This window comes from Egretta garzetta, unplaced genomic scaffold (assembly GCF_000687185.1).
Source record: "Egretta garzetta isolate BGI_Z169 unplaced genomic scaffold, ASM68718v1 scaffold44, whole genome shotgun sequence".
Lineage (NCBI taxonomy): Eukaryota > Metazoa > Chordata > Aves > Pelecaniformes > Ardeidae > Egretta > Egretta garzetta.
The window spans coordinates 929,236-956,690 of record NW_009259490.1 but is presented as its reverse complement, the minus strand read 5'-3'; the positions used below and the strand labels follow the sequence as shown (position 1 = coordinate 956,690).

Here is a 27,455-nt window from a genome sequence, read left to right as displayed (position 1 = left end):
AGTATTAAGTTATTGGAGTAATTATAGATTTAATACTTCCAGTGACATTTAATGCCTGTAGAGAATTTTAGGAGGTTACTCACTAATAGATATTTTCCACTAAATAAACTTAGTTCATAGCCATAGAGATAAGATGATGTCATACTTCTTCCCTCTTTCCCCACATAAGATCATCCAGGGTCTGCCATACTAAAGTGCTGCCTCATACTTTCATTTTCTGGTGAGAGGGATAAAAATTTAAATTCTCTCTATTCTTTCATTACAGCATTTCAGCATAATGCAGTGTTTTCATTACTTCCTTTTGGCCCTGTCCCAGTTCTGTCCACCTGACTCTGAGATACAGGAGCAGTGCATGTGTTTGGGTTTTGTTTTTTTTTTTGAAACTGAATTCTAGCATTTCTCAGCTAAGATGGTCTTGATGGGAGGGACAAATCTGTCATTTTTGCTTGTTAGCATTTTTGTATTGGAGTATGGAACCTGCCACTGTGCTGAGATTTTATAGCCAGCTTGGGAACTGTGTCCCATTTGTAAAGGTAAATTATGGGAGATTTATTAAATTGAAGAAGATGCATGCAGATCTCCTCAGTCTGGGTGTCATGTCCCATACCAGCACTCTCTTATAAAGGAGAAAAGTTTTGAAAATGTACAACTCTCTTTTCACCCCAACACTTAAAATTAACCCAGGATTCTTTAAACTCTTTCCACTGCTCCTATATATGATTTCCAGTGTGGACAAACTAAAATTGGCTATATAGGGCCTACGTTACTTCTTACGTATTTTGCATGTAAATCGGCAGCAGAAATAAAGCTTGATTCGATAGCAATCATGTGGATACTGAATGCATTTCCAGGAGGATTTCACACTAACTCTCTCTTCTGTCCCCTACCTCAGGCTCCTAGGCTGGATGAAAACACAGTACACAGCAACTCTTTTTTCAAATATTGCTTCCAATAAGGAGCTGGGATTTGGGAGGTGGGGCCTGCCGTGGTTTGCCCTCCGTGCGTGTGATCGTTTTTGTAAAAAAAAATAGGAGGCAATGGGGTTGGGAGGGGAGAATTCAGGACTATTGGAAACACCTGATTGCAAAGAGGAAATAGCAGATTGGAACTTTAAATCAAGTGTCCTGGAATTCAGGTGAGTGTCAGAGAGGACTTTCCCACCTCAATTAAGAGCTGGTGGGAACAGCTCCTAGTGGGAGTTGAACTCCTAAGTAGGTGTTTAACTGCATCTCTGGGCACCTCAATGCTTTCCACATTTGTTCAAGACAATCTATAGACTCCTCTTGTAATTTATGGTTTGGAAGAAGCTTTTCCTGATGACTCATACAAGGAAGATTTGAACTAAATGGACTTCCCATATGCATGACACATCTGTGTTGCGCTTAGCTACTTCAGTTATGGGAGAGGCACACAAAATAGCCTTTCAAAAGTGGAGCAGACAGTTCTCCCCTTAAAATTATATTGCATAAACCCTTATGAGTGCCCCAGATCTCGATGGTACAAATTTAGGTTTAATCTAGTGCAAAAGAATGCCAAGACTGAGCTTCTAGTTTTTGACTGCTGTAGTATGATGGGCAGACTGCAGCAGGGTACAAGGAAAAACATAAGTGGGGAGTTTCTGCATAGAATGAGTACCCCAGATTTTCATGGTGCAAATTTAGGTTTAATCTGGCAAAAAAGCATGCTGAGACTGGGCTTGTGGGTTTCACCTACTTACTATAACGGAGAAACTGCAATGAGATACAAAGAAAACCATCAGTGAGTACTTTCTGCAGAGGATACAAATACAGAGGACAGGACGTGCCATTATGTTCAGTTGTAGCTTACTCTTTCCTTGGAAATATTTCCTCTTTTGCAGTTCACTTTTTTTTTTAAATTCTACTACTCACATTTATTTAGTAATACAGGTCTGCAAGACCATTTTAGAAACTGATTTTTTTGTTTTATTCTTCTATAACAGTAGAAGAGAGCAAACTGAGACAGTTTATGGTCTAGATTTGTTTTATATTCTCTTATGTATAAGCTGACATTAACGATCTGACCTATATCAATTTTAAAGATATATATATATATATACACACAGAGACACGTATGTATACACATGCACTCTGTTTTCCAAGCATCTACAGGATTTCACCTTTTCATGTTTGTTACCTGAAGGCAAGTAATTGCTTTCTTGACTCTTACTATAGGTGAAACACTGTTAGGTTTGCTGTACTGACATGTTGCACGGTGGCTGTTGAACTAGGTTCTTAATGAAGTCCTCTCCTATAAGATGTTTCAGTCTTCAAGACAACTTTCTATTTAAAAAGGCTAGAAAGCAGCTGCCTTTGGGGCTTACTCATTTACGGTCACACGGAGGGGTTTTTTTCCTGCTGGGCAACCCTCCTCCTGGAAACTTCTGCTGCTGAAATGTTTGTGCATTTGGCCTGTCTGCCCTTTCAGCACATTTAGCATAGCACATTTGTACGTTTTATTGCCTACAGCTGTCATTTTTCATAGGTGGCCTTTGCTGGAGAGCCTAAGAGCATTACAGTCTAGGTGACCTTGTCAGCAAATAGAAGGACAGTTTATTCTCCCTTGACTGGCCTCTTTTTGAAGGCACCTGGGCTGTTACCTTGATATTAGTAAGGTCATCAACAACAGCAGAACTCGATATCCATAGAGAAGACCTAGCTTGTTTAATGCAACACCAGGAAATCTTACTGGAGAGCAGAGATGTGAAATCCATCAGTGGGAAGCTGGAATGGGTTAAGCCAGTGTGAGCTTTGATTTCAGTGGGAAGTCATCACATAGGAAATGATTGTGTGCCTGGGTCATGGAGACTTGTTTTTTTTTTTCTTAATATCTGGAAGAATCCCCTACCTTTGTGCCTTGTACACACGGTGCTTTTCCATGTTGCTTGCAACGGAGAATATCTCATTCTGTGTCCACCAGCACTGCGCAGAAGAGAATTCTCAGCACCAACGTGAATGTCTTGACTGTCCTTTTTGAATTCAGAAGTTCAGCTTGCACAGGTCAGACGTAGTAGCTTCCATGTGCTTCATGACCAAAAAGAAGGTAGCAACTCCCTTAACGAAAAGGGATTATAGTATCCTCCCTGAGCGGCAGCATTTCTTTGTTTTGAGGGTGGGACAAATGAAAAATGTGACAGTAGTGAAAGGAAAGAGTCATGTGCTTTTCCAGTGACAGCCTCCCTCCTCCTCCTCACTTCATGCCTGTGCCTGTGGTGGCTGGTGTTCAGGGTTATTACTTGTCCAAGTTTTCTGAGGGCTGTTTTCCTTATTGTGTCCATTCAGGTCTCGGTCAATCAGCGGAGCATCGTCTGGGCTCTCCACCAGTCCTCTCAGCAGTCCAAGGGTAAGTGGTGCTGCTTCAAGATCTGTTGGTCCAATTCACTCACACATGCTTGATGCTTTTCGACATCTGTTGCTGCAGAGCTGTGGCTCTTAGCTGGGATGTTTTGTTTTTCCTTGGCAGCTTGTAAATTTTCATGGGTGGTAAGGGAACTGTTATTTACAAATGTAAGCAGGGAATTTCTCATACGTGTACCCTGCACTGTTAGCGGGGATTTCACTGTGCTCCTGCCCTTTTTCAGTCTCATAAGCACACAGAATAACGTTCCTGTGACTAAACACTGCCATATCCAGCTGAGGTCTGTACAGGGCATGGTTTCGGACCAAATATCAGGGACCATTTCACAGCTTGCCTCAGAATAGCTTGTATTAGAAAGTCAGAGAAATAATACCAATTTGAAGGCTAGCAAATTTAAAAGGAAAGTAAGAAGCTGAGTAATTAAGATGAGAAAAGAACACTGAAAATAAGACTTGTTCACATAGAATCATAGAATCATAGAATCATAGAATGGTTTGGGTTGGAAGGGACCCCTAGAGGTCACCCAGCCCAACCCCCCTGGGCAAGGAGCAGGGACACCACTAACTAGATCAGGTTGCTCACAGCCCCGTCCAAACCTGGCCTTGAATGTTTCCAGGGATGGGGCCTCCACTACCTCTCTGGGCAACCCACATGCCCTTATTCAATATACAGTCAACTAAGTACCAATACTCAACTAATACTGATGCTCAGCTAGTATGAAGCATGCTTGATAGTACATCTGTTGCAAAGTTATTACAGTTTCTAAGTGCAATGATGGAGGCCTCCCTCTCCTAGGTAACTTCTTGAGGGATAAGAGTGAGGTATTCCTAGTGTCTGACAAGGTCAGCTTACTCACTTCAAGACTGCAGTCCTTACAAAAGTCTAGACCACATCAAGAAGTCTGTAGGGCTATGGCAATCCATGTTACCTAATTGTCTGGCCCAGAGTCTTTGAAGGATTTCTGCATACTTTTCACGACTTCATGAGAAGATGCCGTCCCCCATTGGAAATTTATATATTCCATGCGTTAGGGTATGGATACACCTATGGATCTACTCTTAGGTATACGAAGATAACACCAGTATTCCAAGTGTTTAAAATTATAATTCCCCAGTAACACTGTGTGGAATTCTTACACATAAAGACACACTGTTGGGTATAAGTTTATAGGCTCATAAAGCTTCCAACTCGTTGCTTGATTGAACTATTTTCAGAAACACATTCTGGGTTCCTATCAATTGTTACCCTGTTTTGCAACTGGCAAAACGTGTGTTTTGTGGTCTCTTCTGCGCCTTTAACGTGCCAGGAACCAGTAAAGATCCATTTCCTTGTTTCCGCACCGGGACTCCTGGACGTCAGTGGAATGAAGCAGAGGTCTGAGAATTCTCATGCCACTGCAAAATGTACTGAAAAAGAGCACGGAAACAGTTTTGTGCACAAAATAAGCGTCCAGTGCAGCAAACCTAAATCTTGATCTCATTAATTGATTTCTTGGGATCAATTTCTGACATCTCAGTAGGACTCCATCAAAGAATAAGGATGACGAGATCTGCTCCATAGTTGCTGTATCTTACCATTATTACTTAATAGGCAGTTGATTAAATAGTCTTCAAAGGGATTTAGCAACCAGATAGCATTTTCAGCAGATCATAATAATATTAAGGCAGGTGAAATTTGAGGCTTAAAAGGAAATGTTGGAAAAAAAATCTTTTTTTTTTTTAAACTTCCTTACTTGTGCTTCTAATAGCACCTTAGATTGCTGAAAGAGAACATATTTTTAAAAGCAAATATACATTTCGCTGTATGTGCTGCTTAAGTTCAGTTCTATGAGGAATTGAATTTGACGGCAACTAAGAGTTCTAAATCTCAGAAGATCTTGCTAATGGTGTTCTCCCCTTCAGATTCTTAATGACTTAAGTGGGAGCTGAATTTGACTTTATTTCTTTCAAATTTGTTTCTCAAACCGTCATAACGTAAGGTACAAAAATTGCAGGGAAACATTTGCAGTCAACAGTCTTTGACTTTTGGTGTCATTTGCAAATGGTTAATAGTCAGATGCTGACAGTGACTTCCATAAATTAACCACTTCCCTCATCTTTTCCCCTTCCTTTCTCATTGGTGATCAGAATTTACCAACATGGCAGACTTTAACTTTACAATCCTAATAATAATACAAATGTTTTGATGTACTGATTTTCTTTTGATTTAGGTGGCCTAACCCTAAGTTCTTTAAAGTAATTATGTGACGTTGATGCAAACAATTTTAGGAATTAAGTCTTAAATACATTTCTGCATTATTTAAATATGGCAACATTGTGCTAATCCATCAGACCCAGAAAGTAAAGTCACTAGTGAGTGTGCTTACCTGGGACTGAGATTTGAGGCATGGTTATGTGTACATGGTATGTCTGGACAGTGCTTGATTACAGCTTTTAGGTGTTAAGAATGGATAATAATGACAATAACGGTGATAAATAGTTTATAATAGGTAATAATTTATAGAAATCGGAATCTGAGTGCAGACCAAAGCTAAAGTTCTTGAGTAGTGATTTCTATTTTTACAACTCTGTCAGTACTTGTAATCTAAGGTGTTAACAGCAATTTTTTGTAAGGACATTCATTTTGTTTTAAATGTGATTTTTAGCTTGCTGACAACCCTTTAAAAGGTTTCTATTCTCCCAAGTCAGTGTATTGCTGTTTGCCGTTGACATACGAATGGTTTCCCAAAATGCCTCTAACATGTAACTGTTTTTGTTTGGGAAAAAAAATTCATAATCCCATTTTGATAACTCAGTGATGGATTATGAACTTTGGTTGTCTTTTTCTTTCTAAACTGTGTCTTACAATACAGTGGCTCACCCCACCCCCTCCATAGAATTGGGACTTAATGGCAAATATTGCTGAGACTTTATGACAGAAATTCCAATTATCAAGCTGTCCTTCGATGCAACGGGGGATGTTGCAGGAGAAGCATAAAGTCTGATGGGAAGGATCGTCTCTTCCCAGATAAACAAATTTGCCAGGCCTCTCTGAAGTTTTTGCTGTAGCTGTTTACAAATCCAACGCCAACCTGAGTTCATATTTTTCTCGTGGTGGTGTGCGCTCTGAAGCCTCCAAGTGAATGCTGAGCAGTTTAACCTTCCAGGCCAGGGGAGGAGAGTGGAAGCCCACATGGCATCACTTTCCCTTTTCCCCCTCTTCCTGCAATGGGTGGCTGCAACTGGGGTGTGCGTAAGCCAGAGTCAGGGGTAAAGAGGAAGGAAAGAGGTTCTGACTGGTGTGTGCAGTAGCCTGTGTCTATCGCCTACCACTTCGTATGTATCACACACCTGTTTTGAGTTTCATCTCTCTGCTGGGTTTGCATATGGGCACTTGGAGCGGACAGAGGTGGTCCCATTCTTGGCACATCTCAATTTGTCTGTGGCTTGAGTGGTTCTTCTTCCCCTTCCTCACCTCCCTCCAGCATCGTGCTTCTCTCACTGCAGGGCAATCAGAACAATCCCAGAGAGATGGCATTTCTCTCTTCTTTTTTCTTAGTTACTTTCTTTCATTTGTTTTTGGTTTTTTTTACTTTTCCTTTGTTTTACTTTTCTTTCTGTTGTTTTCCTTTGCTGACACGTGGTTGGTTAATATGATGAAGCCTGTTATGACACTGTTGTTCTTGCTGCTGCCGCTGCTGCTGTTGTTGATTATGCCGTGTTCCCAGCTAACTGCATGTCTTTTTTTTGTTTTTTGTTTGTTTGTTCGTTTTTGTTTCTTTGCAAAATCCCTCCCCCCCCACTACCCCTTCACCTCCATCTCTTGTGTCTCCTCGTGACATGGTGCATCTTTGTGACTCGGATGGATTTTATTCTGACTTTCCTTTCTCTGCTCGCCCGCTCTATGCGTATTTCACTGTTTTTGATGTGCATGGACACTCTGTGTCTGTCTTGTAGCCTATCAGAAAGTTCTTCATCCCCCCTCAGACCTCCGACCTCCCTTTCTCTCCCCGACCCCAAGTCTCCTTGGACCCTGATGCTTGTAGGAACGCCTCCAGGCCTGGACATGTACTCCAACCAAAGCCAGCACTTCAGCCCAACCCAAAGACGCAGACTTTGCCATCCAAGAGCAAATTGGCCGAAAAACCACTCCAGTCTACTAAATCCAACCCACTCCCCACCAGCAATACCAGCGCCCCCTCTTCCCAGAACACCCCTGTGCAGAATGCTCAGGGCCGCTCGCCTGCTGCCGGCTTTAACCCACAGCTGGCTGTTCCTAAAGTGCAGACCAACCCTATGTCTCCTGTTAGATTGCTCCCTTCTAGTACTGACCCAAGCACCAAATCTATCCCCATCATACAGGTTACCCCTCACCCCTCTCCAAGGGGAAGTCCCCTCCCTACCCCCAAGGGGACACCTGTCCATACGCCAAAGGAGAGCCCAGCAGGCACACCCAACCCAACACCACCATCCAGCCCCAGCATTGGAGGAATGCCATGGAGGACACGGCTCAACTCAATCAAGAATAGTTTCCTGGGGTCTCCTCGCTTCCATCGCCGGAAATTGCAAGGTGAGTACTCACCCAGGCATCCAGGTTGGTTCTGGTTTGGGCAGACATTCAGCAGCAAGTTGATACCTCTCTGTGGCTCTGCAAATTTCATGTACTGAGGACTAAATATTAGTACTGAAAATGAGAGTGATAGCGTCAGCCAGCCCTAACCCGAGGCATGTGTGAGCAGGCTCTGTCGTGCCACTGCACCTGCTCCAACAGCATCTCCTGAGCCCTCTTCACACTCCAGCCATACAGCTCTTTACTATCCCTGTTGTCCCTCTTAGAACACAGGAAAATTTTATCTCCAGCTTCTGCACTTGTCAGCAAACCTGACTCTGACGTTTTCCCTATGGCTCTACTCCACTGCCTCTCTGTAGCCACAGGCTGAGCCTTCTGCTGAAAAAAGATAGCCAGTGGCAATAGGCTGAAATTGTCCTGAAGCACAGCTTGTTTGATCTTGGCTAATGCTTTTTTTACCTCCTTTGCTAATTGGTGTAAAAATCTCCTTAATACAATCAGTGGTATCGTATCTGCTGGCCTATTTCAGTTTTCAGAGTCTCTAGAGTGTTGAGATGTGCAAAATTTTCTTCTTCAAGCTCCAGGTGACTTTTTGCATTCAGGCAAAGGGTACTCAAAGTCATATGCATTATCCTCAGATGTCATCAGCCGCTATCCCAACACGCTATGGTTTTACAGGGTACTGGGACATGATCCCATGGGAAATGAGGATTACAGCCATGGAAGAGGTAGATTTTGAACTGTGATGGTCAGGGACGTTGTCTCTGAGATGGTCAGCGAACTATGGAGAATTGCAGCAGTGACTGAGCTGCATCCAACTGGGCTTTGAAGCAATTGTAAAGCAATCAAATTGGCACAGTGTTTGGGTCCGAACCAGAAACCATTGAAGCTGGTGCAAGATTACATAATGATTTAAGGAAGGGTAGGGTGAGCCTTGAAAGTCAGCACTTGATTAGATACAGTGATCTAGAGACGTATGACCAGTGTTCAAATGTCAGTACTAGTCTGCAGAGGCAGTGGGCAAAGGCAAGAGAGTGTAATACCAGAATTGTTACATTGGCATACAAGCAGAAAATGGAAGGTATATTGAATCATCCATTTCTTTTCTCCCTCTCTCTCTTTGGCTGTGCGTGCATGGGCAGTACCTACACCTGAGGAGATGTCTAATTTAACCCCAGAATCATCCCCAGAGTAAGTAATTTACCAGTACACTACTTTTTTTCCACCACATACCAATGTCATTTCTTTGCCTGAATGTCACAGGGTGATGTATTCCTGTTCTGGATTAGTATCTGACTGTAACCTGTTATCTGGTGAGTGGGATAGAGATGTGAAATGGTTCTTCTGCTAAGGACCCTGGATAAAATCTATACCTCAGTAATGGCAGTGGGGTCAGCAGGTGATGAAACAGTCTCCCAGTAACCGCCTCATTTTAGAATCATAGGATCATAGAACAGTTTGGGTTGGAAGGGACCTTTAAAGGTCATCTAGTCCAACCCCCCTGTAATGAGCAGGGACATCTTCAACTAGATCAGGTTGCTCAGAGCCCCGACCAACCTGACCTAGAATGTTTCCAGGGGTGGAGCATCTACCACCTCTCTGGGCAACCTCTTCCAGTGTTTCACCACCTTCATTGTAAAAAATTTCTTCGTTATATCTAGTCTAAATCTACCCTTCTTTAGTTTAAAAGCATTACCCCTTGTCCTATCGCAAAAGGCCCTGCTAAAAAGTTTGTCCTTGTCTTTCTTATAAGCCCCCTTTAAGTTCTGAAAAGCCGCAATAAGGTTTCCGAGGAGCCTTCTCTTCTTCAGGCTGAACAACCCCAACTCTCTCAGCCTTTCTTGATAGGAGAGGTGCTCCAGCCCTCTGATCATTTTTGTGGCCTCCTCTGGACCCACTGCAACAGGTCCATGTCTTTCTTGTGCTGAGGGCTCCGGAGCTCGATGCAGTACTCCAGGTGAGGTCTTACCAGAGCAGAGTAGAGGGGCAGAATCACCTCACTTGGTTTCCTGGCCACACTGCTTTTGATGCAGCCCAGGATGTTCTGGGCTGCGAGTGCACATTGGTGGCTCATGTCCAGCTTTTCATCCACCTGTACCCCCAACTCCTTCTCTCCTCCTCCCTTTGTCCCCCAGCCTGTATTGGTACCAGGGGTTGCCCCGACCCAGGTGCAAGACCTTGCACTTGGCCTTGTTGAACTTCATGAGGTTCACATGGGCCCAGTTCTTGGTTTTCTCATGGCTTGCTGGGTTTACTAGGTTTGTAAATGTTCCTTCTCTCTTCTTTCATTTGGTTGTCAAGCAAATCACTCTTGGGGAGTGGAGAGGTTAATCAATGGTTTATACTGGCACTAGCTATGCACTAAAAAGTCTTCCTCTTAGTACAGGAGGGTGCGCATCCTCAGGATAACATGCAGAAGCCTCTGCTAAGATAATTCAGAGGAATCTTTGGCTGCGACAGTAAACGCAGTGTTAATTCTGGGAAGCAGCACTGGGACATGCAGAAGCTGTTTCATATTCACCAGACTCATTCCTAAAAGTCAGTGTACATTTCAACCATTTCACTGCACAAATGTGCGTCACTGCATGGCAGGTTTGGAAGTCTCTGCCAGAGAGTGCTGCTCCAAATACTTCCTAATATATGCAACAGATGCCAAATTATTCCTTTTTATTTTCACAGCTTGTGTTTGTGCACCCTATGCCCATAGACTTACCCTGCCAACCAAGGCAATTTGGTCTTTTGTCAAGACACTTGTGTGAAATATTCATGAGTTGTAGATGGAAATTTTGAGCCCAAAGTTTTGTTAATTGGTGACAATGGTATTGCCTTAACAACTTTCCCCAGACCTGGCATTTATCTGGTGTAAGATGAGCACTCTATAACTAATGCTGCAGAATGGAGAGGGATGAAGACTTCAGGAGAGGGAGAAGTAGGGAATGGTAAAGGTTAGTAAAAGAAATCCAGGAAGAAAAATGGAATAAATTGTGTTTTCAACACTTTGGAGCATTTACTAATAGAGTGGCATGAGAGAACTTCATAAAATGAACACATCCTTATCAAAGAAATATATTATACTCTCATCTCAAATGTTTTTAAGGCTGTTAAAGCAGAAAACCTTCAGAATTCAATTTCTCCTCTTCTCCTCATGCATGTATATTGGTTGGAGTTTTTCTGTTAATTTATTGCCTTCTCTGCTTCCCACTCACTCTTTAAAAGCTGGTATAGAGAAGTAGTGCCTGTCATTTGAGGCAGTTTGGATGCAAGTCAAAGCCTAAGGCCCTTTTTTCTTTTTCTGTATAATTGCCAAATTAATGAGTTCAATTGGGCTGCACCCTGCAGTAAACATAATAAAAGTAATAAAAAATAATGAACTGAATTATATTTTAACGATAGATGTCTTGTTGCTCAGTGCCCACTTCCACATGTCTTATTTTTTCTGGTATTTTCTTCCTTTCTGTAAGAAATAAGGTGCCCTTATCAAGAGCTGTATTGACCTCATGGGTTGAGCGATAAAAATACATGTCCTTGCTCTGGAACAGCATTCTTTAATGACTGCCATTCATTTAACAAACTTGATGATTAGGTAATAGACTTTGACATGTCTGGGTAATGCTTTTCTTTCTCATATGAAAAAGTCCTAGAAAATGTGTTGGGGATGACATTTAAAGAGGCATAGCTCCAGCTGCTTTAAACCTGCAAAGCTCCATTTGCTTGAGTAGAAATGCTGTTATTTATGCCAAGCAGGTAAGCCTCTGGAGGTTGCAGATCATGCACTCAGGGACGGATAGGGAAGGCAGTGAGACTCTCCAGAAGGCGATGCAGTCATACACTCCAAAAGCAGGAAAAGGAACAACATTATAGCAGTGAGAAATTCAGTGTGAAGTAATAAAGCACCAGCCTCCATTTTCATGCTAATCTATTTGCTTTTTCATCAACTGGACACTTGATTAGTTTCCCTGGAGTAATCTAAATACCCAGCCTCCCACACATATCTCCTATCTCCCTCCCCCTTAGGAGGTTTGCCATGACAAGAGAAGATTGTTAATTTTAAGTATGTTTTTTACTGCTTACAGCCTGATCCTGTGATATGCTAGACCATCTCACTCAGGGTTCTGAGGATCATAGAATCATAGAAAGTTTTGGGTTGGAAGGCACCCCTAGAGGTCATCCAGTCCAAACACCTGCAGGGAGCAGGGACACCGCTAACCAGATCAGGTTGCTCACAGCCCCGTCCAACCTGGTCTTGAATGTTCCCAGGGATGGGGCCTCCACCACCTCTCTGGGCGACCCATTCCAGTGTTTCACCACCCTCATTGTAAAGAATTTCTTCCTTCTATCCAGTCTAAACCTACCCTGCTTATCCTTGATTCACACCCATTTTAACCCAAGTTAGTTGCACTTAGTTCCCTCTAAGAGAAGAGAAACTTCTATTGTGTTGTTTTACTCCGAGGCTGCCCCCTCTTCTTCAGCGGGCTTGTTCCCCCGGTCTATGAGTGCAGCTAGTCCTGCCAGTTTCAGGGAGAAAAGGCGATGCATGTGAGCTATGTCTCAATTCTGTTCATTCCAGAAACAGGAGAGGCCACTGGCATCTATTCCATCTTATGCGACACCAGCAAAATTATTTAGTGAATTCCAGTGATTTACAAGCTGGAGCGTAGCCCAGGATATCAGTGAATCTTCCAGAGTCAGTGTTACTGGTGATAACCTTGCTGAAGAAAATAGCCCAGCTGGGACTCTGGAAACTCCAGACCAAGTTTCCAAGCTGAACAGGAGAAAACCTCCCTATCTTTTGGGGCCCTTTTAACCTGTGCTTGTTAAGAGACCTATAAATGAAGGGCCAACAAAATCATTAGTGAAAACACAAAAATGAAAAGCCATATTTTAACATGGCAGACATGCAATTAAATATGCACACTTTTTCCAGGCCCAGCTTCCATGTGTGACATACACTGGGCCCCTGGAGTCCATATAGCCAACGCCAGTATAGACTATGATACATACAAGCCTAAGACAACCAGCCGTTTTAGATGGATAACCAGGTGCTAATTTACTAATGAGCATAGACCCTTTACATGCAGGGAGCTATTGCCCCAGCTCTCCAGGGGCTTGCGGAGTTGTTATGGTGTGTGCGAGACACATGAGCTAATTAGTATGTAATTTCCTTTCACATTCTAACCCTGGCTCCTTAACGACCCATTTAAATGAGAGGCCCTTTCTCTTTACTGCTCCCTATGCTAATCTCTGGCTCACTGGCTTAGTTACAGCTGCCTCTGAATATTTTAGGGAGTGACAGTTTCCCAGCCCACTTTAATTGAGTGGGGGGCACTGGTTTACCAAATTGCAAGTGAATCTTTCTGTACCCTTATTTTTGGTTGCCTGCAGAAAGTAGAAGCAAATGATTATTTGCACAGCTGAGCTGTCTTCCAGTTGTGGTCTTCCTACTGCGTGCATTAAATGGGCAGTGAGATGACAGTTGTGCGATTCATGGAGCACTCTGGAATGGGGAATGAGTGCAAATTGCTGGACACTGCTGAGGTCAAGCTTTGTTCTTCATCCTGAAGGTCTAGACTTCAAATTAGTTTCCTAGTTTGCTCCTCGCTCTCCTAGTCTCTGCCCTTCCTCATTCTGCTTCACTCTGAGTCTTTGCCGCAGAAAGTGAATCTACTAATAATTCTCTCCAGCTGTTTATTGCTTTGCTGGAAAACTGACGTATAGTAATCCTTTTTGCAGATGGCTCTCCTTGTCTGGAGAGGTTGTCTTCTTCCATTAAGTGGTGAATGTTTGCCAAAACAAGAGAAAGCCTATTGCTTGCCATACTGCAAACTAGACTTGTCATGGCATTATAAAGTATCCTGTGGACGGAAAAAACTTCAGTCTCTTGGTGGCAGGGCTTTTCATTTCTGACATTTTCATGCTAAATTCTTCCCTACTAGAATATGGCTTATTTCAGTGGAATTTTCCCTGGGTTTAGGTTGGTCCAGCAATTCTTTGGCTGTATCTCATAGCTGACAGCATCTTCTTTCCCCTCGAAACCACACCTATCCGAGTGCTACCTTCAAATTCTGGGTAGTGTCCCCCAACAGCATTCATGTCACTGCATTTTTCCTTTAGCCTGTTAACTTAAAAGGGAATGTCAACAAAGTGCATTGAGATGCTGAAACAATAAGCAAAATCAAACATTGGCTGATACAATCAGTGGGAAAAAACAGAGCAATTTAATTTTATGATGAAACCACCATCTGATGCAGAAAGTAACTGCAAAGTTGGACTACTGTCGGTAGAAAGCCTGAACTGTGTTTTTGCATGGTGTCGATATCTTCTTCCTTAGTACTTGAAAATTCCTTCCTTTGTAGGATGGCCAGAGTTCACTCATGTAGACACCCTGAATAGGACTAATGAATGGAACAGCCTTTGTCCTGGCCCTCTATGTAGGAGTGGATTTCACTCACTGCCAGATTGGAGGTCCAGTGAAACCTACAGCTCGCTTCAAAAAGCAAGATCCTGTGATTGTAATGTCAACCCAGCAGGGCACCTTCAGAAAATGAACTTTCAAAGTCCTAGAACACCAAAAGGGGTTGAAATTGGGTGGGAAGGAACTTAGATACCTGTGTTACCAGCATCTGCATATTGACACAAGAAATTGAGAGTTTCCTGGAGACAAGAAACCACAAATGTGTCCCCTGGCTTATATGCACTTTCTATATGCAGTATTAATTGGTATATTGGCTCAGGCAAAAGAATTACCATTGCTCCTGATTTTTCATTGTTGGTCACATGTGCTGCCAGACTAATACTGTGTATTCTGTCATTTTAACAGTTTTCACTGTTAAATGTGAAATACCAGTGAAACGTTGTTCTGGATGTTCTCTGACACTGTTTTCTACTTACTGTTAGTAATACTATCACATCTGGAGTGTTATGAAAACTTCCTTCTGTGTTTTTTAATATTGTTTCTATCTGAGGATATGTAAGAAACGGTGATGAACATTCTAAACCATCTCTCTCTTTTCATCACGTCAGGCTTGCCAAAAAATCCTGGTTCGGTAACTTCATCAACCTGGAGAAAGAAGAACAGATTTTTGTGGTCATTAAGGACAAGCCACTAAGCTCCATTAAGGCTGATATTGTCCACGCTTTCCTCTCGGTAAGTCACCCCAGCTGCCTCTTGGAGGCATTGCTCACTGGTCAGTTCCAGGACTCCTTGTGCCATATGTTACTGGGCAGGGTCTCCGCTTCTTCAAATGCATCCTCTGTGGATTTAATTTACGTGGTCTGTTGATTCAGGCCTCCACTAGACTCTGTCTGAATTTCTAACAGTAAGGTGAGAAAAGATTTCAGCCTTCTTGGCAGGGTCTCCAGGTTGCCAACGCTTGGAATATCACTGCCGTTAGAGCACGCTGCTGGTGCAATATCAAGACAGTGATCTGCTGCTTTGTCAAACTAACCTTACGGTCACCGTCTAGGCATCAGATTGGCTCTCCCTCTGCTGCGTATGCCCCCCACCACTTCAGTCAGACAAAAATCGTGTCTTACATCTCCATTTGTTACTTTAAATCTCCTCTTCAATGCTGTATGGCAGAAAGAAGGGTAATTCCCTCTGGTGGCCAGAGTATCAGTTGTTGCAGACGCAGCTGATTTGCAGTCTAGGAATGCAGAGGGAAATTGTCATTTTTTTCCTATAGAAAGTCCTTATTCTCGCTATCTAGAAGTATCAATGAAGAAAAAGTCAGCACAGTAAAGTTAATTTGACAGATTTTTTAATTCAAGGTAGTTGACAATTTAATTAGACTTTTTTCAATTGGAATTAAGAGAAGGAGACTTAATTTCTTTTCTCGTTTGTTGAATTGACATTGTTTTCCACAAAATACTGCACTTCTTTTTAGTGTCTATGATGCTGCAATGAATTTCTTCCAAAAAACCAGTCATAATCCTGTTAACTGTACAGGCATACAAGGAGCAAGTGCAGTATAGTAGCATGCACCAGACACTGGTATCCATCTCAGATTGGTTTGAAGCAGCCATGTTACTATATCGGTGTCATGCATTTAGCTGTGCTTGTGGGTTTATATTGTGTAGTGTGCACTACTGTCTCTATTGCTGATCCTGTGCATACCCCACATGTGTGGGTTGAGGTGTGATGTAGTGATTTGTGTGCAAGCCCTATGAATCATCTCTTACAGCCAACTTCAAACTTAAATGCATCGTCACAGCCTGCTAAGTAAGTCCTTAAGGTCAGCTTCTCAAAGAATTTATCTTCATTTTTCCTCCTAAATCAGAGGCCAGATTTCTAAGTGATTTGGTTTTGTTGTTTTTTTAAATTTGGTCCTTTATGAAGCAATAAGTAGAATGTGAGTATGTTAAATTTTGACAGGGATTGTGAATGGTAACTGCTTGAAAATCAGTCAGTTATGAAATTCTACCATGGGTCTGAAGGTACAGGTATTGGATGATACCAGAAAGCTTCTCAAAGTTCTTTTACATATTGATAGGAGTTGTGGTTTGGGTAAGTTATTTGCAGGCATGCTTTCCCTGTGGATATCTCAGACACTTGTCTAAGTGTCTCTGTGTCCTGGTGTCTATTTGATATCGTAGAATCACCAAACAACTGAGGTTGGAAAGGACTTCAGGAGTTCTCCTGCTCAAACCAGGATCAGCTATGAGATCAGATGAGGCTACTCAGGTGGTTTTTTATATCCAGTCATACATCCCACGGACTTCTCTGCCCCTTTCCTTAATAGCAGTTTTCAGTCAGCAAAAGGCATTTCTCAAAACTGGTAGCTGAGTAGGAGAAGAAAGACTGAGTGTATGAAGTTGTGCTAAATGTGTAAATTTATAAGCATGCTGGGTATTCCAGCAATATTCAACCTTTCAGCTTAGGTCAGTCCTGTAAGGAGCAGCGCATTCTTCTGTGGTGCCAACCAACCTACATTCTTACTGAGTTCACAAGAAGACTCCGTACATTACAAATTCAAGTTCAGAAGCGAATCCAGCAAGTCTTATCCACTCTGGAAATGTATATTTTTCTGAATCAAATTATGCAATTTTGTTCCCTTTGTGCTCTGGTTCTACTATCTCCTTCTACCAACCTGTTTCAGATTCCAAGCCTCAGTCACAGTGTCATCTCACAGACAAGTTTCCGTGCAGAATATAAGTCCACAGGAGGTCCTGCTGTCTTCCAGAAGCCAGTGAAGTTCCAGGTGGACATAACATACACAGAAGGGGGAGAGGCACAGAAGGAGAACGGGATCTATTCTGTCACTTTCACACTCTTATCAGGTAACCACGGCAAAGCTGTAAAATGGGTGCAAGCTGGCTTTGTTCTTGCTGATATAGAGGCCTAGAGAGGCAAAGAGAGCTCTGCCAGGGGAAAGAATATAACTATCTTGACCTCAGGGGAAAATTCAGATGGGGGCAAGGAGGATATCGGGAACAAAAATGGTGTTGGTAGTGATGGAAATTCTGGGAGAGAAAGAGATTCCCAAAGAAGTGAAGTTGCCGTCACCATGATGAGTGCTAAAATGGCTGCTCTGTGCATCAGATTTGAAGTATTTCCCTGTACTGTCTCCTTGTTTCACTCAAAGGTCTCAGTGACTCAGCTGGGCACTGTGAGGCCACTGTTTTCTTGTTCCTGACAGAAACATGCAATCACCCTTTTCTTCTGGGTGGCCACATGCCTCCCACAGGGGTTAAAACAAACAAAAAGAAAGCCCTCACCTTTTCTGTCTTTACAAAAGGAGCCCAGAAGCCATCCTTCCCCCTGTTAAGGCCAGCACACCATGGTCCCTATTAACATGGGAACTACCTAATAGTTCCTCAAAGCCATGTCGTCAGCTGAAGGACAGATACACTGTCAGTACACTCTTAGGGACAAGACTGAAGGGAAGATGTTTGTGATCCTTCCCCTCCAGCCTGGGTTGTATGAGGATTTGGCTCCTGCTCCTCTCACAGCCATTTGTGCCTCTTCTCTCCTCACAGGTCCAAGCCGTCGTTTTAAGAGGGTAGTAGAAACCATTCAGGCACAGTTGTTAAGCACACATGACCAGCCTTCAGTGCAGCAGTTATCAGGTAAGTAGTTTCTACTGTTGAGCACCTTGCTTCAGCAGGGACAGGAAGGTGAAGTGCCTCTCAGTACCAAGAGGCTGAGGGAGGCCATCCCTCTGATTACAACAAGAAATGAGCTCCATTCAGACAGAGCAGTAACTCCCCACACCCACCCTACTCCTCCCTCTCTCATTCCCACTCCAGTGCTCCCGGCGCATTCCCCAGTTGAACAGCTTCTGCCCTTCTCCCGCCTAAAGAGCCATTTGCCCACTTCTCCATCAAAAGCTGCATGATCAGTAGATCTTCCAGATTTTGTCCAGCTCCAAAATCTCCCAGAATAGGGACATGCTCTAGAAGATACATCTAGAAGATGCTTTAGAAACATGCAACTTCAGAGGGGCCCAGAACAAGGCTGAGAGCTACTTTTAACTTAGCCATTAACAACAGCATTTTCAGATGGTCAGAAAGTAGCTAATAGTTTCCAGTAGTGTGGTCAGATTCTTGGCCCAATACTCTGGTAGCACAAATCAAATACTAAGGTTCTGCAGAAGCTATATTTTATGTATTTGTAAAGTAAATTTCAGTTCCTCATGGTGGTAAAGAAAGCCTTACATGTGTGACCCTGTCCAATGACATCAATCTGAATCTGCTGGCAGCCTGAATTGATAATACAGAAACTGGCCTCATCCCACCATTATGTAGAAATGTTTACTCTGAATACTAGCGGTGACACACACAAAAAAAACGTATCAGTCTTAACTCTTCTATCCTTTAAAAGGACAGAACAAAGGAAGAAGGTGAAAACTGAAAACTTAAGGAAGCTTAGCTATTGGGAGTGCTTCAAGGAAGGAAAAATGGGGAGAAGCAGAAAGAACGTACAGGTACAGGGGAAAGAAATAGGAGCAAGGCAGAGAGCAGAGGCTGCAGGAAGAAGGCAAAGAGGCAGAAGGAGTGGGAAGAATTTTCCCATCGTATGATGATGAAAAGGTAGTAACTAAATATTATATATAAGAGTTGAATTCTGTGCTTGACCTTTGTGTGAACCAGCCAAGACAAAATTGGAGGAATGAAGTCAGCATCGCATCCTGCAGTTAAACCCCAGATGTCCTTGGCTCATTGCACATATGGGTTACATCCTTCTGGTCTAACAGTGTGGCTTTAACAGCTGAAGATAAAATAACTCCATCTAGAAGGGTGTATGCTCACTACATGACAGAGAAGTATGCTCAGTTCAGGAAATACTATTTTCCACTTTGCTTTTGCCCTCCAGCACTGCTTGACCTTCTGCATGCTGGACTGCAAGGGTACCCAGCACATGGGTTATTCTGTTAGGAAACAGGAAAGGTGAGGATACTAGAACGGGTTGATTCAGGTTTTTTGCTGTCTGGACCTTGGAAATTAAATCAGAGTCAAGGAAGCAGCCAGAATTTTCTGCTAACCCTTCCTCTTGGGAAGATGCTGGGGCCAAGTGGAAGTGAGGGGAATTAGATAGAAAAGCATCCTTTGAGTCTAGTTCATATTACCCGTGTTGCATGAACAATGTTCAAGCATTCCTTGTTTCTTAAGGAAAGAAGTGCACCCTTGCTTTCTGGTGAGGAAAAAACTGTTAAAATAGTAAATAACATGGTGATCTCTCTTAACTTCTTCACCCTAATATGTGCTAGCTACTGAGGCTCCCTAGAAAGGGATCCAAGAAAGACTTGGACCCTGTTGCACACTTGCATGTGAAGCAGGATATCTCCCTTAGAAAGTCATATTATAGCAGGTATAAAAAACATTCATCAGGGAGATACTTAGGGCAAACTGTGCTGTGAGAAGTGTATCTGACTTAGCGTTTTGCTCTGGTTCTGGAATGGAGAAATCGTATTATAGACATAGAATCTCTTTCTACTGCCTAAAGCTACATGAGAGCATGTTGTTCTAGCAGGGAAAACCCAGCCTGATCTTTAATGCCAGAATGGAATGGATAACCCCACATGGAGCAAAACCAAAATGAATGGTCTCTTGAAACTTAAAAATGAGAATTCCCTCAGCCAGGGAAGACAGCTCACGAGAGACAGGGTGCCAAACTATCCTGTATCATGTCACCTGGCCTGATCAGGAATATGCAAGTCTCTTGAAAAAGAGACAAGTAATTTAACCTGAAAAAAATTAGGTTGGAGCAGAATAAAAGGCAAAGAGAAAAGGAAGGGGGGGAAAAAAGATTGTTACCAAGAAGAGACAACCTGTGCATCAAAGTAGAGAGGCCCCGTGGTTCACATCCCCAGCCAGTGAGACAGTAAGGGGAAATAAAGGGATGAAGGGACAGAAGAGTTCACATTCAGCACCTTGCTTAGCTGGGTGGCTGTGGTTGGGAAGATGTGTGCAAGAGCTTCCTAGAAATTGCCTTGGAATTACCCAGCATTTCTTACTAGAAGCAAGGCAAATTCTTCACTGTTTCTCTTCTTCTCCCATATTCTCAGCCCTGACATCTCACGGGAATTGTAGTTGTCGGACTCCTATTCAGGTTCATGGTTTGAGGACACTCTGTAGGCAGTCCACTGCTGCAACAGAACGAGCTCGCAGTTCATTTTGACTCTCCTCCTCCGTGGCTCTGAGGGTACTGCTGGCTCTGACCAGCAATACTGGCCCAGCACTGGAGATCCTCCTAGCTCATTGTGTGCAGACATATCCTCTGTGCGGTTGTCTCCGCTGCCTTTTAGTTTAGATGGGACGATGAAAACCATCTGTGAAAAGTGCATGCCTGTAAAGTGAGACCTGCAGAAGGGGAAGATTCAATGAACACAGTATAAAGCAGAACAGCAAGACCATTAGGTCTAAGCATATGGCACTGGTAGTCATTCTCTCTCCTGCCCCTCTTTGATCTGTTATGCAGCATGCCAGCCCACTAAGCCGGCTTGCCTGGGTTTCAGAACGCACTTTCCTCTTTCTCATTTCCTCCAGTTCACAACAGTGTTTGTAGATGTCACGTTGCCCATGCATCTGTGTGTGTGTGTGTATGTGAGCCTGATATGTACCTGATTTAGGCAGATGTGTTTCTGCATCACACTTGAACACTTTATAATCTCCCTTCCCCCTGGATATCCCTCCATTCACTTCCTTTTTTCCTTCCTAAGACTGGCTTTGCTTATTTCTTCTGACATACTCTGAAGCAGGAAAATAACTTCCCTCCCTTACCTGAATAAGTGTGTAAATAAATGAAACCTATCCCAAAAGCTGATGTAATACTTCTAAAATCCACTGTCCAGTTGGCCAAATTTAGTGCAACATATCAGCCTTCTACCTTAATGTTTCAGGACATTTTCATACCTCTGTGGTATAACTGCTGAGACAATACCAGGTCTACAGACTCATGACTGGCATAGAACAAGTAGCTTGGGATTGACTGTTCATTTTTTCTTCCCAATGCAAGAACTAGAGGCCGTCATATGAAACTAGTGGAAGCCATGTACCAAAAAAATATTGGAAAGTGTGTCTTCATGTAATGTGGAACTCCTCACTGAAGCAGGTTCTGAATGTGAGGAGCTTGCAGATGCTCATCTTCCCCTGAGTACTCCTTACTCACAGGAAGGCTGGACAACTCCCTGGAGGAGAAATCTTCATGAGGATGGCTAAATGGAGAAACTGCAGCAGGCTCAGGAAATCTCTGACCTGAAAGTGGTGAGAGAGTGAGGTAGTGTTAGGAGGAAGTGTTCTGTATGTTTGGCCCGCTGTTACACTCCTGCATATCTATGTGTGGCTGTTGATGGAGACAGAGCACTGCATGGGTTTGGTCTTTGATCTGAACCAGAATAGCTGTCCATGTGTTCTTGTTACTGGTATCACAAAATCCATTAAGCCCAGTGAGGCCATGAAAGGACAGTCCCTTTTGGATCAAGAGCGAGTATCGCTGTCTGTGAGAGCAGCTGGCCTTGCCTCTTGTCCATGCATGGTTCCATCCAGGAGCCTTATACTCAGAATCTCTACTTAGGTAATCCCTGGGCAGGACTGCCCTTTGGTGGGATAAAAAGATCTCTCTCCATGAAAAAAAAATCTCAGATTTGTGCCTTTGTTTCAGCCCAATACGCTTTCCATTAAATCATAATCGGTTTTCTTCCAGTGCCTTTGCACAAAAGAGTAATAGAAACAGCTGGTGAATAGGGACATGCAAAAGCCATCTGTGATCATTCACAGGATATAACCTTTATTTTCCTAATATTTCCTTGCCTCTTCGGGCTTTGGTTTTAAGTGTGGGGTGCTGCATATTCTTATTTTTTCCCATTTTCCCATGTTCTGGGTAATCAGCAATACTGAAATAGCCTTTACAACTTCTGTGTTTAGGTTTTCTGTTTCTTTATTATATTTATTGGCTTTATGACAGATTTTAACCATTGGCATCTCCAAGTTCAGAGCATGTGAGTGTTACTGCTGGAAATGCCTTTCATCAGCATACACAAGTGTTTAGAGACCACAACCAGCTTTGAAATAGGGCAGTGCAAAAGCTTGTTCGTTGTGTGTATCTTCGGTGTATGCACCCAAGCAAGACGTGTTCATGTGACAGCCGCAGACTCAAAATGGGGCTATGCAAATGCCACTTTGGAATTGGACCGCAAGTCAGTTTTACCCGGGGCTCACCCAGGTTTATCTTGTTTCCTGCGTTCTTGTGCAATGTCTTACTGCTCTTGTAGTGTCTGGGGCAATCACTTCATCCTGCTATGATGGATCCCACCTACAGAAGGTGCCGTGTAATACCTGGTCGGATTGGCAGAGCACTGTTTTTTTGCCAAACAGCTTTAGTATTATTACTGAACAGACTTCATTAAAATTAGCTGAGTAGTCCTGAAATAAAGCATGTAGAAAAACATCCAAGCTCTCCAGAGTTTTGATAGGAGAACAGAGAATTTCAAATAAGCACCCAGACACTGGGGAATTCCAATCTAAATGATAACTGCCTTGGACCAGAGAAACTGGTGGCTCCCTTGACATCATCTCCCTTAATGGAAATGTTTACTGGGGACTATGAGCATCTGGCAGGAGACACTCAGTGCTTTCTGGGATCTAGCCCTGGATTTGGAGATCTCAGAGGACCAGCTGTTTGGGTGAGATTTCCTGGGCTGGGACAAGTCTCGGTCTCAGAGATACCAGAAGCATCACAAACCAAGCAGCTTGATTGTGAAATTTATGTAGGACAGAAACACAGAAATTAAAGAAAAAAATCAGGAAAGAAGATTCAGAACACTAGCATTTCTTCAGGATTCAGAGCTTGTCTGGCCTTCTGAAGGAAGGTCTTATTGTAGCCAAAGCATTTGCCATCTGTTAATGAGCTGAACTGGGTGTCATTTATGAAAGAGTCTTCGTCAAATCCAAAGCGTGAGTGACTGCCAGCAATCTTTATGAAATAAGGAATTGCCTTATCATCAGAAGGGTTGAGATCTGACACTGCCACAATGCTTTAATTAAAAAATTAAACAGCACACATTAAAAATGCAGTTACATGACCAAGACAGCTAAAGGCCTTTGGACCCTGGCTTTATTCACCTCACATAACACCTGGATCCCACAGTTACAGGGTTGTGGATTATTATCTATGAGCAGAAGCTGGCTGCCAAGAATCTAAGGCTTTCTAATTAGAACGAAAATTCTACTTTAAAATGATGAAATATTTTATCACATAGAGTATTTACTAAAGCAGATGTTACAATATGATGGAAATGAAAGAAGTATTAAAGTAATTATTATAACAGAGAAGCTAAAGGCATATTAACTCCGTTAGTCTTTCAAGCAATGCGATATGAGCTACTGTTTCTGGTGTGCTCGTGTTTCCTATGCCTTAGGAATAGGAGAAAAACAACCTGATTGTGTCTCAGAAAGACATTAAAAATAAAAATGAATTCCTGTGCAGTCCCTGGGACTGGCCATGGCAATACAGAGAATGCAAATTATAGTTGTGCATAGAAGTTTTAAGACAGACAAATTAGAGGTTTTATTAGTGTTCCTTTGGTGTTTTCATGGTCTTCTATTTCAAAAAAGGTTTGTGTTTTTCCCTATCCATCAAAAACCTATTACATAACTTGCAAATTTTTTTTAGGAACAAAATGGGGTATAGAGCCCAAGATGTTATACTGTTGAAAAGCCTATGTTACAATCCATTTTTCCTGTGGTAGATCTGTCAGTTTGTATTCTAGTCACACGATTAATGTACGTAGACCTGTTACACAATTAGCTTTAAATGAAATACTAGAAAGAGCTATGCTGACAGCAAGTGACTTAGAAAAAAGACAATATTCTGAAGTAGTAAGCTAAGGAGACATGATTATTTAAAATTTGTTAAAATTAACAAGGAAACAGAAATACCGATTTCAGGAGAATCTTAGTAAACCAGCCACAATATTTACCTACTCTGACATTATCCAAATGCTGCCTTTTTTGTTTCCAGACTGCTGGTTACTATGTGGCCAGTCAGTCTGGATGCACTTGAAGGGAAAATTCCAGGTGTTGGGAGGTGGGAGTCAGAAAGCCTTTCAGTCATATTTGAGACTTTTGAGACTCTTACGTGGTTTTTTTCAAAGCATAAGTTCTGCTAATGATTGGGTGTATGCTCTGAGCTCTACCACTACAGATCTGTATTGCACAAGGTGTAGTTGTCTCAGAGGGGGCTGGACAGGAACCACTGAAAGGCATGAGACCACAAGCTTCTCCAAGTTATTAAAGAAAATGGTACAAACTCTTGACTGTGACTTCTGGTCGTTGGCTCAGTCAGCAGCTGTAGGTACTTCTTAAACCTGCTAGGCATCATCAGGGAGAAATGTGTTTTGGGAGGTTAAGCTGCCTTCACTCAGTTAGACTAGCCAAAGAATTTCAAAGGCAGGTGAACTCCTGGCCTCTCTGACACCTCTGATACCTTGTTCCGGTTCTTGAATCCTCTCTTCTCCTTCACCTTCTTCCTCTTTCCTCTTTCTCTCAATCTTGTGCCTTTCTGAGAGACCTTCCATGGGTATCATCTCTCATTGACCTCTGCCATCCTGCCTTTAACCTTGGGGATGGACAGCATATATCTGCTGCTTAGATGCTTTGACCAGTGTCACTGGACCAAGCAACTGCCCTCTCTACTCCATGCTTTCCCAGATGATCTATGCAGCACAGGCCTGGCTGCATGGGAAAACATACATATCCATGCTCTTCTAGCATGGGCTCAGCTTACCCAAGCATATCCAGCACCCCTTCCCCCTTTTGTGAAATTACTTTTCTCAGTATTTATGGGGAAGAATGCTGAGAAATTATCCTTCCCTCTCTCCTGCAGACTTTTCAGCAGATAAGGAATAGTTAGAGCTTCCTAGCAGTTAGGGCTCCTCAGCATACGTGTGCATGTTTCCAAGAAGCCTATTTCTTGAATACCCAAGTGTTCATTGAGAGGCCAGGCAAGAGGAGATCTGAGACTAAACTGAGTGCTTTAACTGTTAGACACTTGCTCAGCAGCAAGTGCTCCACATTGCCCAGCACTCATGGATGCAATGGTTTAGATCCCAAATGCAAGGGAATCCTGGCTGACAGCAGCAGATCTGGCTTGCCAGCAGTTCCCTGTGGAAGTGTCCAGCTGGGCTGGTCCTTTCTGCTTTAAAGCTGCCATGTAGAGCTCCTTCTGCTTACCAGACCTGAGTAAGAAGCACTCAGAGGATGTGGCAATGGGAGCTGTATAGAAAGTGGACAGTAATGTCTTAGGGCCAGATTCTGCCACCCTTTCCAGAAGTAATTCTATTGCCTGAAAATAGTGACACTGAAAGCAAGAGGAGTAAGAGACTACAGGTGAATGAGAGAGGCAGAGTTATGTTGAGAACTTGGACATTATCCTTTGGGGTCTAAAAGATGGTTTTGAGCTGTGTCAGTAGCCTTCTCATTCCATGTCCTATAGCACAGTGCTGCATTTCCTCCCTCTCTCCAGGTTTTTGAGGTACATAGGTCAGCTGGCTGGGCATTTCCTGGCTACTTGCAAAGCTGGCCAGGTGAAACAATGTTTTCAAGGTTTTTAGTTTGCTAATGTGGTGCCAGAATATTTCCCATATCTTACAAATATCTATAGCTATGATAAAGAGGTGAGTGGAAGCAGCAGGACTGAAGCAGCATCCGCTCTCAGTCACAGGGCCAGGTTTGCACTGGCATACAGTGGGTGGCAGAATTTGGCCTGGGTTGTGTAAAGACCAAGATGTGTATATGTTTCCTGCTTCAGGTAATAATGTGCTAAGTTACTACTTTATGCACAGAGGTATGGAAACCTTTTTTTATGTTTTTCCCTCCCTCCCTCCTCTTTCCATTCTATGATCCAGACACCACTAACTGTATGGAGTTGATGACTGGCAGACTTTCCAAATGTGGTAAGAACTTCCTTCCCTTCTGCCTTTTCTCCTTCCCCAGCCCCTGCTAAGCAACATAATAATGCACCGTCCTGTCCCTTCCACCTGTTCCCCTTCCCTATCCCTGCTCTCCCACACTCTTTTGAAGACTACCCACCCTATAATAGCCCACTATGTCTTTCACTTACCTGGTGGACACAAGCATATACCCCTTATTCTGTTCCTCCCCATCCATGCACGGATACACAGGCTCCACCACGCTTTCCCCTTCATAGCACAAGAGTGTGGTGTTGCACTTGAGATTCCCTCCCTCACCGTAACCTAGGCCAGTGATTTTCTTTTTCTTTCCTGTTTTTTTTTCCCCCTCTTTTGTTTACTTGCTGCCTTTGATTCATGATTCTTCAGTCCCTTTTCTGCAGTGAAGCTGAATGCTGCCCTGCTAGCTGCTGTTCCCCTTGGTTTCCTGCTATTTATTGAGACAGGATTGCCATGTTATTTAATTCCCCTTTGCATCCACTCCCTTCTTCCCCAGATAGCCTTGTGGTAAGACCCTTTTAAATCTTCAATAAGACATACTGCATATTATCTGTCAGACACTTAGCTAGTGTAAATTGTCATAGTTCCAGTCTGGTCTTGGGGAAGGTTGTTGTGCCTCTAACTGGAGGAGTAATGAACTTACTGGAGATTCAGAATTTTGCTAGGAATGAGAAAAAAAAGTTTTCTGCAAAACTTGCAGCTCAGCTTGCTTGGGGTTCCATCAATTTTGGTTAACTTGTCCCTCACCTTCTCTCCCCTCTATGCACACATGGACTGTATTCTTTCTTTCATTACCTGTGCCCCTACTGACTTCTCCAAATACAATAGTGCTATGAGAGGTTTTTGTCTTATTACTTACATCTTGTACAGAAAGGTTCTATATAAGAGAACTCCGTTCCCCTTAGATTCCCATTTTGGTATCTAGGCTGAATTCAGGTATCTCTGTGAAAGGGAACACAGGCTGTTGAGGAAGCGATCACTGAGCTAGTACCACTCTCCTGTGACTCCTGCATCATCTCTTCATACGCTGAGGAAGGTTGTTCTGGAGTTGTTGTGCAGCCTGTAAAAACAAAGGAAAGTTGTCATAGTGGAGATAATATTAGGTTTATGCATGTGTGACTGAAGCAA

General features: G+C 42.9%; 1 protein-coding gene across 1 annotated transcript in view; it reads left to right on the top strand.

Moving 5' to 3' along the window:
• Positions 1-27,455, top strand: part of BRSK2 (BR serine/threonine kinase 2) — a 317,924-nt gene that overhangs the window by 279,825 nt on the left and 10,644 nt on the right. The window contains exons 13-18 of the mRNA XM_009637298.2: positions 3,300-3,360; positions 7,716-7,923; positions 9,066-9,114; positions 14,944-15,067; positions 17,019-17,199; positions 17,899-17,988. Coding sequence (XP_009635593.1) covers positions 3,300-3,360; positions 7,716-7,923; positions 9,066-9,114; positions 14,944-15,067; positions 17,019-17,199; positions 17,899-17,988 — 713 coding nt within the window. The remainder of the gene's footprint in view (positions 1-3,299; positions 3,361-7,715; positions 7,924-9,065; positions 9,115-14,943; positions 15,068-17,018; positions 17,200-17,898; positions 17,989-27,455) is intronic.